Consider the following 14312-nt stretch of genomic DNA (forward strand, 5'->3'; position numbering starts at 1 on the left):
AGTGATATCAGGTGTGACGCAGGGGAGTGTCATAGGACCGTTGCTATTCACAATATACATAAATGACCTTATGGATGACATCGGAAGTTCACTGAGGCTTTTTGCAGATGATGCTGTGGTGTATCGAGAGGTTGTAACAATGGAAAATTGTACTGAAATGCAGGAGGCTCTGCAGCGAATTGACGCATGGTACAGGGAATGGCAACTGAATCTCAATGTAGACAATTGTAATGTGCTGCGAATACATAGAAAGATAGATCCCTTATCATTTAGCTACAAAATAGCAGGTCAGCAACTGGAAGCAGTTAATTCCATAAATTATCAGGGAGTACGCATTAGGAGTGATTTAAAATGGAATGATCATAAACAGGAAATTCCAAGTTCACCTAAAAGGTCAAGTAAGCAAGGTATACAATTTAAATGACGGACTACGACAAGGATCAGTATTGGCCCCCCTACTTTTCAATTTATATGTCGCTGACTTGCCAGAAACGAAAGCAACAACATTGATCTATGCTGATGACATAGCCTTGGTGACGCAGGCTAACGATTTTACAACTTCAGAAATCACTCTCACTCAGGATCTGCGAATTCTAGATGAATTTTTTAATGGATGGCGACTCAAAGTAAACAGAAATAAAACTGAATCCTCCACCTTCCATCTGAGTAATAGGCATGCTCTCCATAAACCGCAAATTTCCTTTAGAAATCAGTTGCTGTTATATAACCCATTCCCAAAATATCTCCGTGTGACCTTGGATCGTTCGCTAACATATAGAAAACACCTAACTGAAACAGCTTTAAAAATGAGAACCAGAAACAATATATTACACAAACTCTCCGGAACAAGCTGGGGAACTAAGGCATCAGTACTCAAAACGACTGCCCTCTCACTTGTATACTCTGTTGGAGAATATTGCAGCCCAGTATGGCTGAACAGCGCTCATACAGCCATGGTAGACAAGCAGCTGAATGTAGCCATGAGAAGCATATCCGGGACAATAAAATCCACACCCACAGAATGGCTACCTGTTCTGTCTAATATTGCACCACCGAAGTTACGACGTCAAGCAGCGTTGAAAAGGGAACGGTAGAAATGCTCCAAGAATCCCGAGTTACCGCTACACCAGGACTGTGATGTCACTCAAAGCCTACGTCTTAAGTCCAGGAAACCCCCCTGGAGACTTGGAAAAAGGCTTACTGCTGAAGGATTCCAACCAGAAACAGCATGGCGGGAAGAATGGTTCGCAGCCAATCCCGATTCTGCAGGTCTCATTGCTGATCCTACACGAGTCCCTCCTGGATTCCACTTACCTAGGAGGTCGTGGACCACCCTAAATCGCGTACGCACCAAGCACGGAAGATGGCAGGACTTGAAGCATAAGTGGGGAATCGCTGAAAGTGCCAAGTGTGACTGCGGACACCAACGACAAACAATACACCACATAGTCATAGAGTGTCCCCTACGGAAATATGCTGGAACTCTGACCAGCATACATGAGGTCTCTGAGGAAGCAATCTCCTGGCTGGATACTTTAGATATTAACCTACAGTTTTTATTACAACTTCAAGCTCTGTTTGTCAATATTACTGTTTATAAAAACCACATTTTTCTTTTACATGTAACTCATCCTAGTGTTTTTATCCATGTGTATATTATTGATTTATCGATCTAATCTAAGACTTTTATTACCATAAATGAATGTAATCTATTTTATTTGTAGTACATGCATATTGTGTTACCAGTAACATCATTGCTGTTCAATTCAAGTAATGTATCCTTGATGCCAAACGAAATAATAATAATAATAACCATACAAAGTTGATCGTCGGTAAAGCAGATGCCAGACTGAGATTCATTGGAAGAATCCTAAGGAAATGCAAATCGAAAACAAAGGAAGTAGGTTACAGTACGCTTGTTCGCCCACTGCTTGAATACTGCTCAGCAGTGTGGGATCCGTACCAGTTAGGGTTGATAGAAGAGATAGAGAAGATCCAACGGAGAGCAGCGCGCTTCGTTACAGGATCATTTAGTAATCGCGAAAGCGTTACAGAGATGGTAGATAAACTCAAGTGGAAGACTCTGCAGGAGAGACCCTCAGTAGGTCGGTACGGGCTTTTGTTGAAGTTTCGAGAACATACCTTCACCGAGGAGTCAAGCAGTATATTGCTCCCTCCTACGTATATCTCGCGAAGAGACCATGAGGATAAAATCAGAGAGATTAGAGACCACACAGAGGCATACCGACAATCCTTTCCACGAACAGTACGAGACTGGAATAGAAGGGAGAACCGATAGAGGTACTCAAGGTACCCTCCGCCACACACCGTCAGGTGGCTTGCGGAGTATGGATGTAGATGCAGATGTAGATGACTAACACCTGAGAAGAACTTCACCACTTGCCTAAATACAGGGCAATGATATCATAAGTCAGACCCTCGTTCTCAGTGATGTAATAAATTTTACCAGTGACATCATCTTTATCAATAACATCATCAAGTCATTCTGCATTTTTCCTTTCCCTCTCTCCTCCAATCAATCGACATTCAAAATAGCAGAACTAACCTAATTGTGCTAATGGAAAATTACCAAGATGGTCAAATTATCCCAGTTGGGCTTTGTAGCACCTTCCCTCTCCAACCACCCTCTCCAATATTAAAATCAAACAGTCAACCAAAATCCAAGATGGTGAATCTACAATAGAGGTTATAGCAGAAAATTAAAAAAAAATCCATGATGGTGGAACTATTTTATTGATGAAATAGCATACTGGAACGTTGTACCACACATTCACATAGTTAAGAAACGTTGCCATGATCTCAAGGCCAGACAAACATTATAGCGACTTGTAGGTGGGGTGAAAATTTTATCTTCCAGTAGAAAATGTCTGTCATCTTATAGAGACAGTGCTAAGCTGGCAAAAAAGTAATAGTTGATACAGCTCCATATAGTGACGACAATTACCCTGGGTAAGATTATGTAGACATCTTAGCTTGGCCTCCCTTACATCACTTAGCATGTCCTAAATAATTTTGACTGTTTCCAACAAGTCACATGATCACATTACAGCAATGTTGTGGGTGACTGCCATTAACACCCCTCCCCCCCCCCCCCCCCCCCCCCTCCCAGATACAATTGAGGATGGGGTCAATTGAGAAGGTGAATGTCGTTATCCTCCAGATGACTAAATCACGACTAGGCTATCAGATGCTAGGAGATTGCGGCAATAAGCATCCACAGATGTTTGCAAGTCTCATTATGATGCTAAGCAATCTAAATCTGGCAAACTGAAATTTTTTACAACAAACAAAAGCAAGTTGAGACTTACGAAATCAAGATTTGTGCCCACAGCGCATTTGGTATCAGCTACTGAGGGAAAACTGTGGTCCTTCGATTGCATCTAAAGTGAAGCGCCAAAGAAACTAGTATAGGCATGTGTATTTCAAATACAGAGATATGTAAACAGGCAGAATACGGCGCTGCGGTCGGCAACACTTACATAAGACAACAAGTGTCTGGCGCTGTTGATAGATGGGTTACTGCTGCTAAACTGGCAGGTTATCAGTATTAAGTGAGTTTGAACGTGGTGTTATAGTCGGCACACAAGCGATGGGACACAGCATCTCCGAGGTAGTGACGAAGTGGGGATTTTCCGTGCGACCATTTCACGAGTGTATCGTGAATATCAGGAATATGGTAAAACTTCAAATCTCCGACATCGCTGCGGCCGAAAAAGATCCTGCAAGAACCGGACCGACAACGACTGAAGAGAATCGTTCATCGTGACAGAAGTGCAACCCTTCCGCAAATTGTTGCAGATTTCAGTGCTGGGCCATCAACAAGTGTCAACGTGCTAACTATTCAACGAAACATCATCGATATGGGCTTCCGGAGCCGAAGGCTCACTCGTGTACCCTTGATGACTGCATGACACAAAACATTACGTCTCGCCTGAGACCGCCAATACCAGCATTGGACTGTTGATGACTGGAAACATGTTTTCTGGTCGGACGAGTCTCGTTTCAAATTGTATCGACCGGATGGACGTGTACGGGTATGGAGAGAACCTCATGAATCCACGGACCCTGCATGTCAGCAGGGGACTGTTCAAGCTGGTAGAGGATCTGTAACGGTGTGGGGCGTGTGCAGTTGGAGTGATATGGGACCCCTGATACGTCTGGATACGACTCTGACAGATGACACTTACGTAAGCTCCTGTCTGGCCACCTGTATTCGTTCATTTCCATTGTGCGTTCCGACGGACTTGGGCAATTCCAGCAGGACAATTCGACACTCCACACGTCCAGAATTGCTACTGAGTGGCTCCAGGAACACTCTTCCGAGATTAAATACTACCGCTGCCCACCCAATTCCACAGACATGAACATTATTGAGCATACCTGGGATGTCTTATAACTCACTGTACAGAAGAAATCTCCATCCCCTCTTACAGATTTATGGACTTCTCTGCAGGATTTGTGGTGTCAGTTCCTTCCAGCACTACGTCAGACATTAATTGAGTCCATACCACGTCGTGTTGCGGCATTTCTGCGAGCTGGCAAGGGCCCTACACGATATTAGGCAGGTTACCATTTTCCTTGGCTCTTCAGTGTATAATACGTACTGTAAGACAAAAAAAGACACACCACGAAGAAGTTACCCGGATGGGACGGAAATCAGTAGATGTAATTTACACGTATAGACAAACGAATAATTATAGTTTCAGAAAAATTCGATGATTTGTTCAGGTTAAAGAGGTTCTCTAAATGAGCAAGTCAGTAATTTATTGGTCCACCTCTGGCGCTTATGCAAGCAGTTATTCGGCTTGGCACTGATTGATAGGGTTGTTGGATGTCTCGTGCGGGATTTCATGCCAAATTTTGTATCCAATTGACGCATTATATTGTGAAAATCCCGAGATGGTCCGACGGCACTGCCCACAATGTTCCAAACGTTCTTAATTTGGTGGGAGAGGGGGGGAGGTAGATCCAGCGGCGTTGCTGGCCTAGGTAGGATTTGGTAAGCACAAAGAGAGGGAGTAGAAACTCTCGCTGTATGCGGATGGGCATTAACTTGCTGAAATGTAGGCCTAGGATGACTTACCATGACGCGTACCAAAACGTAATGTAGAATATTGTCGACGTGCCATTGTGCTGTATAATTGCCGCGGATGACAACCAAAGGGGTCCTGCTATGAAATAAACTGGCTTCCCATACTATCAGTCCTGGTTATCGAGCCGATGGCGGGCTGTCCAGGACATCTCCAGATACGTCTTTGCTGGTCATCTGTGCTCAGTTCGAAGTAGGACTCAGCACTCAAGACAACTCTACTCCAGTCAACATGAATCCAGGCCGAATACATATCTGGAGACGCCACAGACAGCGGTGGTATACCAATCTGACTGTCGCCCGCCATGCGGCCCGACGACCAGGAATGGTGATCTGGCGTACCACTTCTTTTCATAGCAGGGCTCCCTTAGTTGTCTTCCACGGCTCCCTTACAGCACAGTGGGTACACCGACGATATTCTACGACCTGTTTTGTTGCCCTTCATGGCAAGCCATCCTGGGCTTATATTTCAGCAAGATAATGTCCGCCCGCACACAGCGAGAGTTTCTCCTGCTTGCTTTCGTGCTTGCCAAACGCTGCCTCCTCCAGCAAGGTTGCCAGAACTCTCCCTAATTGAGAACGTTTGAAGCATTAGGGGCAGGCCCTCCAGCCATCTCTGGATTTTACGATATAACGTGCCAATTGGGCAGAATTTGGCACGATATACCTCAGGAGGTCATCCAATAGCTCTATCAGTCCGTGTCATACCAAATAAGTGCTTGCATAAGGGAAAGAGGTGGACCAACACATTACTGACTCGCTCAATTTGTGAACGTCTTCCTCTTGAATAAACCATCAATTTTTCAGAAACTATAATTATTTGTTGGTCTGTGAATAGGACTTAACATCTGAGGTTATCAGTCCCCTAGACTTAGAACTACTTAAACCTAACTAACCTAAGGACATCACACACATCCATGCCCGAGGCAGGATTCGAACCTGCGACCGTAGCAGCCGCGTGGTTCCTGACTGAAGCGCCTAGAACCGCTCGGCCACAGCGGCCGGCTCCATCCTTGGTGTGTCGTTGTCTTGGAGTGTATTATAATGTTGTTAGCACATTACACAGAGACAGATAAAATTTACTGAGGCGTATAAATCAGCGAGAAAGTTTACTGATTAGGATGATGAGACAGATGTGGATGTATCGTACATCATTCTCTTTCGATGTTATGAGCACACAGGTGAAATTTAAAGAGACAATACAGTTTTTTTTCAAATGATCTGTATATTCTGACCCATTCTGTTTTTTGTTTTTCAACAATGACCTAGTCCGTTTTTTAAATGGCAGTCTATTCCATTTTCTAAATGGACTTCGTGTCCCACTTGTTTCTTTTTTTAAATGGTAACCAGATTGGCTATTTTTTTTAAATGGTAATCCGTTCCATTTCTTTAAACTGTCTGTGTGTTTCGGCCATTCTAGCGACCAGTTCCTTTTCCTTAATTGGTTACCTGTTTTATTTTTTTTTAAATGGTCATTCATTTCATTTTTCCTAAACAGTGGCCCATTCCATTTACTTTTGGCGACAATCTGTTTTGTTTTCTTAAGCGGCCTGTGTGTTCTGCCTCGTTACGTTTTATTATTGGTGATCTAATCCGGTATGTTTCTACTCGTTCCATTCTGATTCATTCCGTTCCAATCCGCTCTGATCAGATCCACTTCTTAAATAGACTATGTGAATGACGCCATTCTATTTTTCATAACTTGTTTTACATCATCCATTACTCGTGAGCAGTGATTACTTGGAATCGGTTCAGTTGTTGATTCACCACTGCTGTCCCGGCGGAGGTTCGAGTTCTCCCTCGGGCATAGGTGTGTGTGTTTGTCCTTAGGATAATTTAGGTTAAATAGTGTGTAAGCTTAGTGACTGATGGCCTTAGCAGTTAAGTCCCATAAGATTTCACACACAATTCACACCACTGCTGTCAACATGCCTCTCATATCCATTCGACAAAAGATTACCTTTAAAAGTCAAACGATGAAATCTCGACGAAATGTCTGCAGGAAATTGGCATTGCTGCAAAAAAGGCAATTCGAAGCTGACTCTGTACTTTAAAATGTATTTAGTCCTATTACTGAACCGCTAGAGATATTGGGACAGCAGTTCCAAAAGTAGATGGACGAAGACGAAAATAATGAAGCCAAAGAAAATAATGTATTTATGAAAGCAGAAGGTCGAGATTTTGGAAGTGAAGAAGAACAAGAAGAGTACAGTGTCGACGATGCCGATGGAGATGAAGGAAAGTGACGAAAGGGAGGGGGTAAACTTGCAACATCATTTTTTGTGATAAAGTGTACGGCATCGGATTTGAACCTATACCAAAAGTGTGGATGATTGGTAATTCACTGGTCGATATTGATGGAGATGATTTAATAATTAACAATATAAGCTATCCAGGAACGAAAGGATTATATAATCTATTATTTAAAATTAAATCTCCTAAACAGAGATACACGGGATCTTGAAAACTGTGGTAAAATTCTGAAGGCAATCAGTGCTTATAAGCTAAGGTATCTCTCCTACAGATAAGGGAAAGGACGAAATTTCAGACCCTAATCCAGCAGAGCCTAATGTTGGAAGCAAAAAATCTAGCCAGATTTTGTCAGAGGGGAGGATGAAATTCCAGAAGCATACGTATCAAACCGTTTCTCAGCTGCTATGGAGATTCTATAAGACAGAGCAACACGAAGATGTTAAACACAATATCTTTTTAAAAGCAGAAGATGGAGAAGAAGGAAAGAATGCTTACAATGAGAAAGATGATGATTTTCTTGACTGGAAGATTGTCTCCAACAATTCGTTAGCAGATATCGATCTGAATGATGAGGCAGAGCAATTAGTTTTCTTGCTGACCTTAATAACAGTAGGCAGTAATTCATGTTACATTGAAATAAATGAACTTCAGTAACCAGTAATTACTGCTTATAGTTGTGTAAAACAAAGTGAAAAACTCAATGGTAATTTGCATACGAGAACATTAAATGTTAGCTAGAGCCATGAAGTGCTTAAATAAATAATGGTGAACTTACTTTATTCAGTCATTGATCCAAGACTGATTGAGATTATGAGGAAAACAGCTCCACCTTCCATAGAGGTTTCTGTCGAAGCAACAAAACGCGTTTTAATAGTAGTGCTATGCACCGCAGATGTGTGGATGAAATGCTTTTTGGGAGCATAGGAAGTTGTCATTTAGGCTGTTCGTCCTCGTGTGCGTGTTTTGCACCCGATTTTTGCGCATTTAGATGAATGTAATCTGTGGTACAAATATCGAACCATGGCATCTATTAATCTATAATTCAGTAATGTGACTAAGCGAGCTCCGTTTATTTTAATAAGTAATACAGACGATTTAGATGTGTAACTATAATTTAGAGGTCCATTGTGCTTGCAAAGTGTGGTACAACACTCAAACTTTTATCGTTAATAAGTCTTGCTTGATCTAACAGCTCTAATCAGTGGTGTCAACAGCTTGTGGTTAGCGTCTCAGGACTCCGGGTTCGATTCCCGGCTCAGTTGGAGATTTTCTCTGCTCGGGACTGGGTGCGTGTGTGTGTGTGTTGTCCTCATCATCATCGATGTGCAAGCCGCCGAAGTAGCGTCAGCTAAAAAGACCTGCATCAGGCAGAGGATTCTGGTCACAAATGTCATTCGCTCATTTAATTTCGTTTTTGATAGTAGTTCAAATATCCAAGCTGTATCTGTTTCAATAAATAATACAGACAATTTAGATGTGAAAGTATTTCATTTGATGACCCATTGTGATTGCAAAATGTGTTTCGTGCCTGGAATTTTAGAATTTTATTTCGGTGCAAAACGCGCATTTAAGAGATCTATAATTGTACTTGCATATTACGATAAGTAACCTACAAGTTTTTTCTGTGTTCGGTAAATGATATACGGTTTTGTCACAGATTTTACTTTGGGCACATCGATTCTGTCATCTTCTTTGTAGGTGATATAACTCTGGCACATTCTTTGATCATTTCCTGGGTGTAAACCAAGCAGTTGCTGTCCTCGTGTTTTGTAGTTTAAGTGATACATAGTAAGAAAAACACCTTAATTACTTTCTAATATGGTGTTTGGCTATGGTGTGTGTGTGTGTGTGTGTGTGTGTGTGTGTGGGTGGGTGGGTGGGTGGGTGGGTAGGTGGGTGGGTGGGTGGTTGGGTGGGTGGGTGGGCGGATGGCTGAGTGTGGTTTTTACACTGCGTATTGTTATTAACAGGCGAAATACCCTCAGACTTCAAGAAGAATATAATAATTCCAATCCCAAAGAAAGCAGGTGTTGACAGATGTGAAAATTACCGAACTATCAGCTTAATAAGTCACAGCTGCAAAATACTAACACGAATTCTTTACAGACGAATGGAAAAACTAGTAGAAGCCAACCTCGGGGAAGATCAGTTTGGATTCCGTAGAAACACTGGAACACGTGAGGCAATACTGACCTTACGACTTATCTTAGAAGAAAGATTAAGGAAAGGCAAACCTACGTTTCTAGCATTTGTAGACTTAGAGAAAGCTTTTGACAATGTTGACTGGAATACTCTCTTTCAAATTCTAAAGGTGGCAGGGGTAAAATACAGGGAGCGAAAGGCTATTTACAATTTGTACAGAAACCAGATGGCAGTTATAAGAGTCGAGGGACATGAAAGGGAAGCATTGGTTGGGAAGGGAGTAAGACAGGGTTGTAGCCTCTCCCCGATGTTGTTCAATCTGTATATTGAGCAAGCAGTAAAGGAAACAAAAGAAAAATTCGGAGTAGGTATTAAAATTCATGGAGAAGAAATAAAAACTTTGAGGTTCGCCGATGACATTGTAATTCTGTCAGAGACAGCAAAGGACTTGGAAGAGCAGTTGAATGGAATGGACAGTGTCTTGAAAGGAGGATATAAGATGAACATCAACAAAAGCAAAACAAGGATAATGGAATGTAGTCTAATTAATTCGGGTGATGCTGAGGGAATTAGATTAGGAAATGAGGCACTTAAAGTAGTAAAGGAGTTTTGCTATTTGGGGAGCAAAATAACTGATGATGGTCGAAGTAGAGAGGATATAAAATGTAGGCTGGCAATGGCAAGGAAAGCGTTTCTGAAGAAGAGAAATTTGTTAACATCCAGTATAGATTTAAGTGTCAGGAAGTCATTTCTGAAAGTATTCGTATGGAGTGTAGCCATGTATGGAAGTGAAACATGGACGATAAATAGTTTGGACAAGAAGAGAATAGAAGCTTTCGAAATGTGGTGCTACAGAAGAATGCTGAAGATTAGATGGGTAGATCACATAACTAATGAGGAAGTATTGAATAGGATTGGGGAGAAGAGAAGTTTGTGGCACAACTTGACCAGAAGAAGGGATCGGTTGGTAGGACATGTTCTGAGGCATCAAGGGATCACCAATTTAGTATTGGAGGGCAGCGTGGAGGGTAAAAATCGTAGAGGGAGACCAAGAGATGAATACACTAAGCAGATTCAGAAGGATGTAGGTTACAGTAGGTACTGGGAGATGAAAAAGCTTGCACAGGATAGAGTAGCATGGAGAGCTGCATCAAACCAGTCTCAGGACTGAAGACCACAACAACAACAACATTGTTATTAAATATTGGTATCATTCATTAGTTGATTACAATTTTAGAGAGTCACAGTTATGATTGGTAAATGTTTTAGAGAGACTTAGCTCTATCGTTCCAATTTGTAAGCATTACAACAGTTCGTTTTGTACTTAACTTCGACTAGGCCCAGTCATATGTATCATATACGATTTGAGATCTTGTTGTGTCTTAACTCATGCTTGGTACAATAATCGCTCACTGGATGTTCAAAAGTGTTGTCCTCTGTTTTTGACAACAAGCAAAAGAGGCATAAAGCAACAGTTTATATCATTTTGCATTTATAAGTCCTGTGGAATAATATTTAAAGTAAAACTCATCTTCAGCAACTATAAATTTCTAATTTGTTAATTACACTGCATCCGTGAAAAATGGTTTTGAACTATTTATGATGCGTATGCTTTATAATTGTTCTTATATTCAACAATGAGTGCCATATAATTTCCAATGAAATTTACGGATGTGACTGACAAGACACTCCATAACAACTTTTTTGTACTCAGGAACGAAAACACAGTTAATGTTTCTTTTAATGGCGTTCTGTTCCACGCAGTTTAGGTGGAGGCTGTGTATTTATAAAGTGTGTGTGTGTGTGTTTTTCTAATGTATTTTAGATGTGAAAATATTGCAAACGTATTTTTTGCACAAATAAGTCAGGCCATTCAGATACTTATGAGCACAGCCAAGATGGCTATCCTGTGATGGGCTGTTTCATTTCAATGACTGCTATAATACTACATGGTAACTAGCTGTTTGATTTTAATAGCGGCTAAAATACTAGGCTCTGACTGGAGGGGCAACAAACTAAACTGTGCCTATGCCATCATCTTGAATTTTTTTTCATTTTCTTGTCAAAACAACTGGGTTAAATCCGCCCTCTTGGATTTTTATTGACTATTTCATTTTAAGGTTAGGATGCGGTTGTCTGGAGAAGGGGACGAGTACAATGCACAATTGAGCTACTTCTGTCATCTTGGATTTCGATTGGTTGGAGAGGAGAGGGGAGGGCAGGGGGAAATGTGGCATTGGTTGATGATGTCATTGATAAGGACGATGACATTACTGATGAAAGTGATGACGTCATTAATAGGGAGGACCTGGTCTGTGATATCACTGGCTCTGAATATAGGCAGCCAATGAGATTACTCTTGCGTGCTAGCTGGATGGGCAGTATTCAAAAATTCTCATTGCCTTCCTAGTTAGAACGTGTTCGTTTGACGTTTCATTGTATCACTTTTCTGTACAGGACGATTAGAAACAATCTGAAAATCATGTAAGGGTGTTGCAGAGGAGGTTGTTCTGAGAAATGATTGTTAAGAAAAAAATTTGACACGTTGCAGCGTTTCCGAGATATTTAGCATTGAAGTTAGCTAATGAGGCGGTTGCGCGAGCAAATTCAAGCAGCCTGACACAGACAGTGTCGCCATACGTGTTCTTCGTGTGGTTTTCTCAGACCGAACACACGTAGTTTTTGCTCGCCTAGCTTAGATTTATCACTTTCGAACAGATCCATTTTAAGTAGTAATGAGCATCTGAAAGAGTGATAAGTCACAGATCCACAGATGTCTGTGCTTTACAGCATTTTAGCGCGTGCAAGTGCTTGGCCGGCAGCTATGGCCGAGCTGTTCTAAGCGCTTCAATCTGGAACCGCGTGACCACTACGGTTGCAGGTTCGAATCCTGCCTTGGGCATGGATGTGTGTGATGTCCTTATATTAGTTAGGTTTAAGTAGTTCTAAGTTCTAGGGGACTGAAGACCTCAGATGTTAAGTCCCATAATGCTCAGAGCCATTTGAGCAAGTGCTTAAATTTACTCGCAAGACGACCTCGTTGGCTAACTGCAATGATAACTCGAAAACGGTGCGACAAATTGAATTATTTCTTAACAATTGTTTCTCAGCAAAATCTCCCCTGCAGTATCCTTACAAGCTATTCAGACTGTTTCTGACCACATTGTACAGGATGGTCATATGACAGAAATCTGAAAAATCGATAGTAGATGAGACTTAAAGCGAACTTGCATCATTTGTATGCTACACAGTTCAGATTATTGTTCTAATTTCGGTGACTTTAACGATTAAGTGCATCGCGTTTTACTTAGTGCGTACGTCGGGGCTGTGATGTACTTCCCGCAGGCCAGATGCGTTGCTAGCTATGAGTTGAAATGATTGCATCAACACAACTGTAAAAAACAGTGTAAACCATTTTTCTTTACCAGTGAAAAAAATGCAACAGGAAGTTATATTCGTAGTAACAAACACTTCGACTAATGCGTCCGTAAAGTAAAACTGATATAATAGTATTCCACACTCACATCTTGAACGCCGAAATGAAGTATGAACTTGAGGTAAGTCGGAAGATCAGAAAGCATAGTGTACAGTACCCACGCAGTCCCAGAATGGAACACTATTCCTGCCCACACTGGTGCAGAAGTCAGAATCTTCATCCACGGGACGGGCAACTTCTCCTGAAAAACATCAACTTCGCATTATGCACAGGAAAATATTCCCAGATTCCAGTTTTCGTAAGCAACGTTACATATACACTGGTTAAAAAGGACATCAGTCAGTATATCATGATAATTCTTGGTTCGAATGGAATGTCTAAAGCACTTTGGGGTACCATATCAAGGAATATACGGAAACATGATGTCGGCAGCCTGCTCTCCCTGGATAGCACCATGAGAGACGCTGAGCTTGAAGTCTTATGATAACAGCAAAACGACAGTATACACATCAATCATAAATGTTACTGGTAAGTGGGACAGTGACAAGTATTAAACTTGCAAGAGTTAGTTGGCAGTCATTTATAGTGTTCACTCTGATATTAACAAATATAGACACAAGTGAGAGATGGCGAATTCCGCTTCAGTGTTCCAGAGAGCAAATGAAGACGGCAAAATTCCTTTCCGACAGCGAATTCTTCCACGAGTGCCGAATGAAAGGCAGGCATGCCAGCTAGAACAAATACTAAAAACCTCGACAGGACCGATAATATTAGCCCGTACTGTTCCCAATCGTTTTCTCAAAGGTGAGGTGTACACCTACAATTAGGACACTGTTTGTAGTGCTAATAACAACGTGACCCCGCTGTGCATAAACATATTTAATTGTAAAACTGGAGCACGTCGAATGGGTATTAGACTTGTGCTTCATTCTCTGACGAATCACGGTATCGTGTTCGGCCAAATAAATGTAACTTTTACATCTGGGGAAAGTGTGGTAGCCAATATTTTTGCGAGACATATTCAAATATAGCGATGATGTGGGCAGGAATCAGCGCTAGCACACATAGACACGTCCACCATTTCCGGTACGTTTCATCGGAGGAGTGAAGACTTATTGATTATATCCTCCGAACTCTTGTACCTCGATGTCGATTGGACGTTAAACACCAACTTTTGTTCTGTAGAATGCGGAGTGTTCTTCTCAAGTCCACAATTGTAATGGATTTCAGTTCTCGCTCTCATACGTACATACATAAAACAAGATGAAAGTGTCACTCGAATTCTCGACGTCGGTACTGAGATCAACGTAGACCGAATTTTACGGTTAACATGATCTGTTCACTGGAAGTTTACTATAGACGTTTGAGATT

The 14312-nt window shown here is 41.6% G+C and overlaps 1 protein-coding gene across 1 annotated transcript in view; it reads right to left on the reverse strand.

Annotated features, from left to right (window-relative positions):
- Positions 1 to 14312, reverse strand: part of LOC124775487 (sialin-like) — a 158263-nt gene that overhangs the window by 48496 nt on the left and 95455 nt on the right. The window contains exon 6 of the mRNA XM_047250320.1: positions 13030 to 13182. Within this exon, the coding sequence (XP_047106276.1) occupies positions 13030 to 13182 (153 nt within the window). The remainder of the gene's footprint in view (positions 1 to 13029; positions 13183 to 14312) is intronic.

Source organism: Schistocerca piceifrons, chromosome 2, assembly GCF_021461385.2.
Source record: "Schistocerca piceifrons isolate TAMUIC-IGC-003096 chromosome 2, iqSchPice1.1, whole genome shotgun sequence".
NCBI lineage: Eukaryota > Metazoa > Arthropoda > Insecta > Orthoptera > Acrididae > Schistocerca > Schistocerca piceifrons.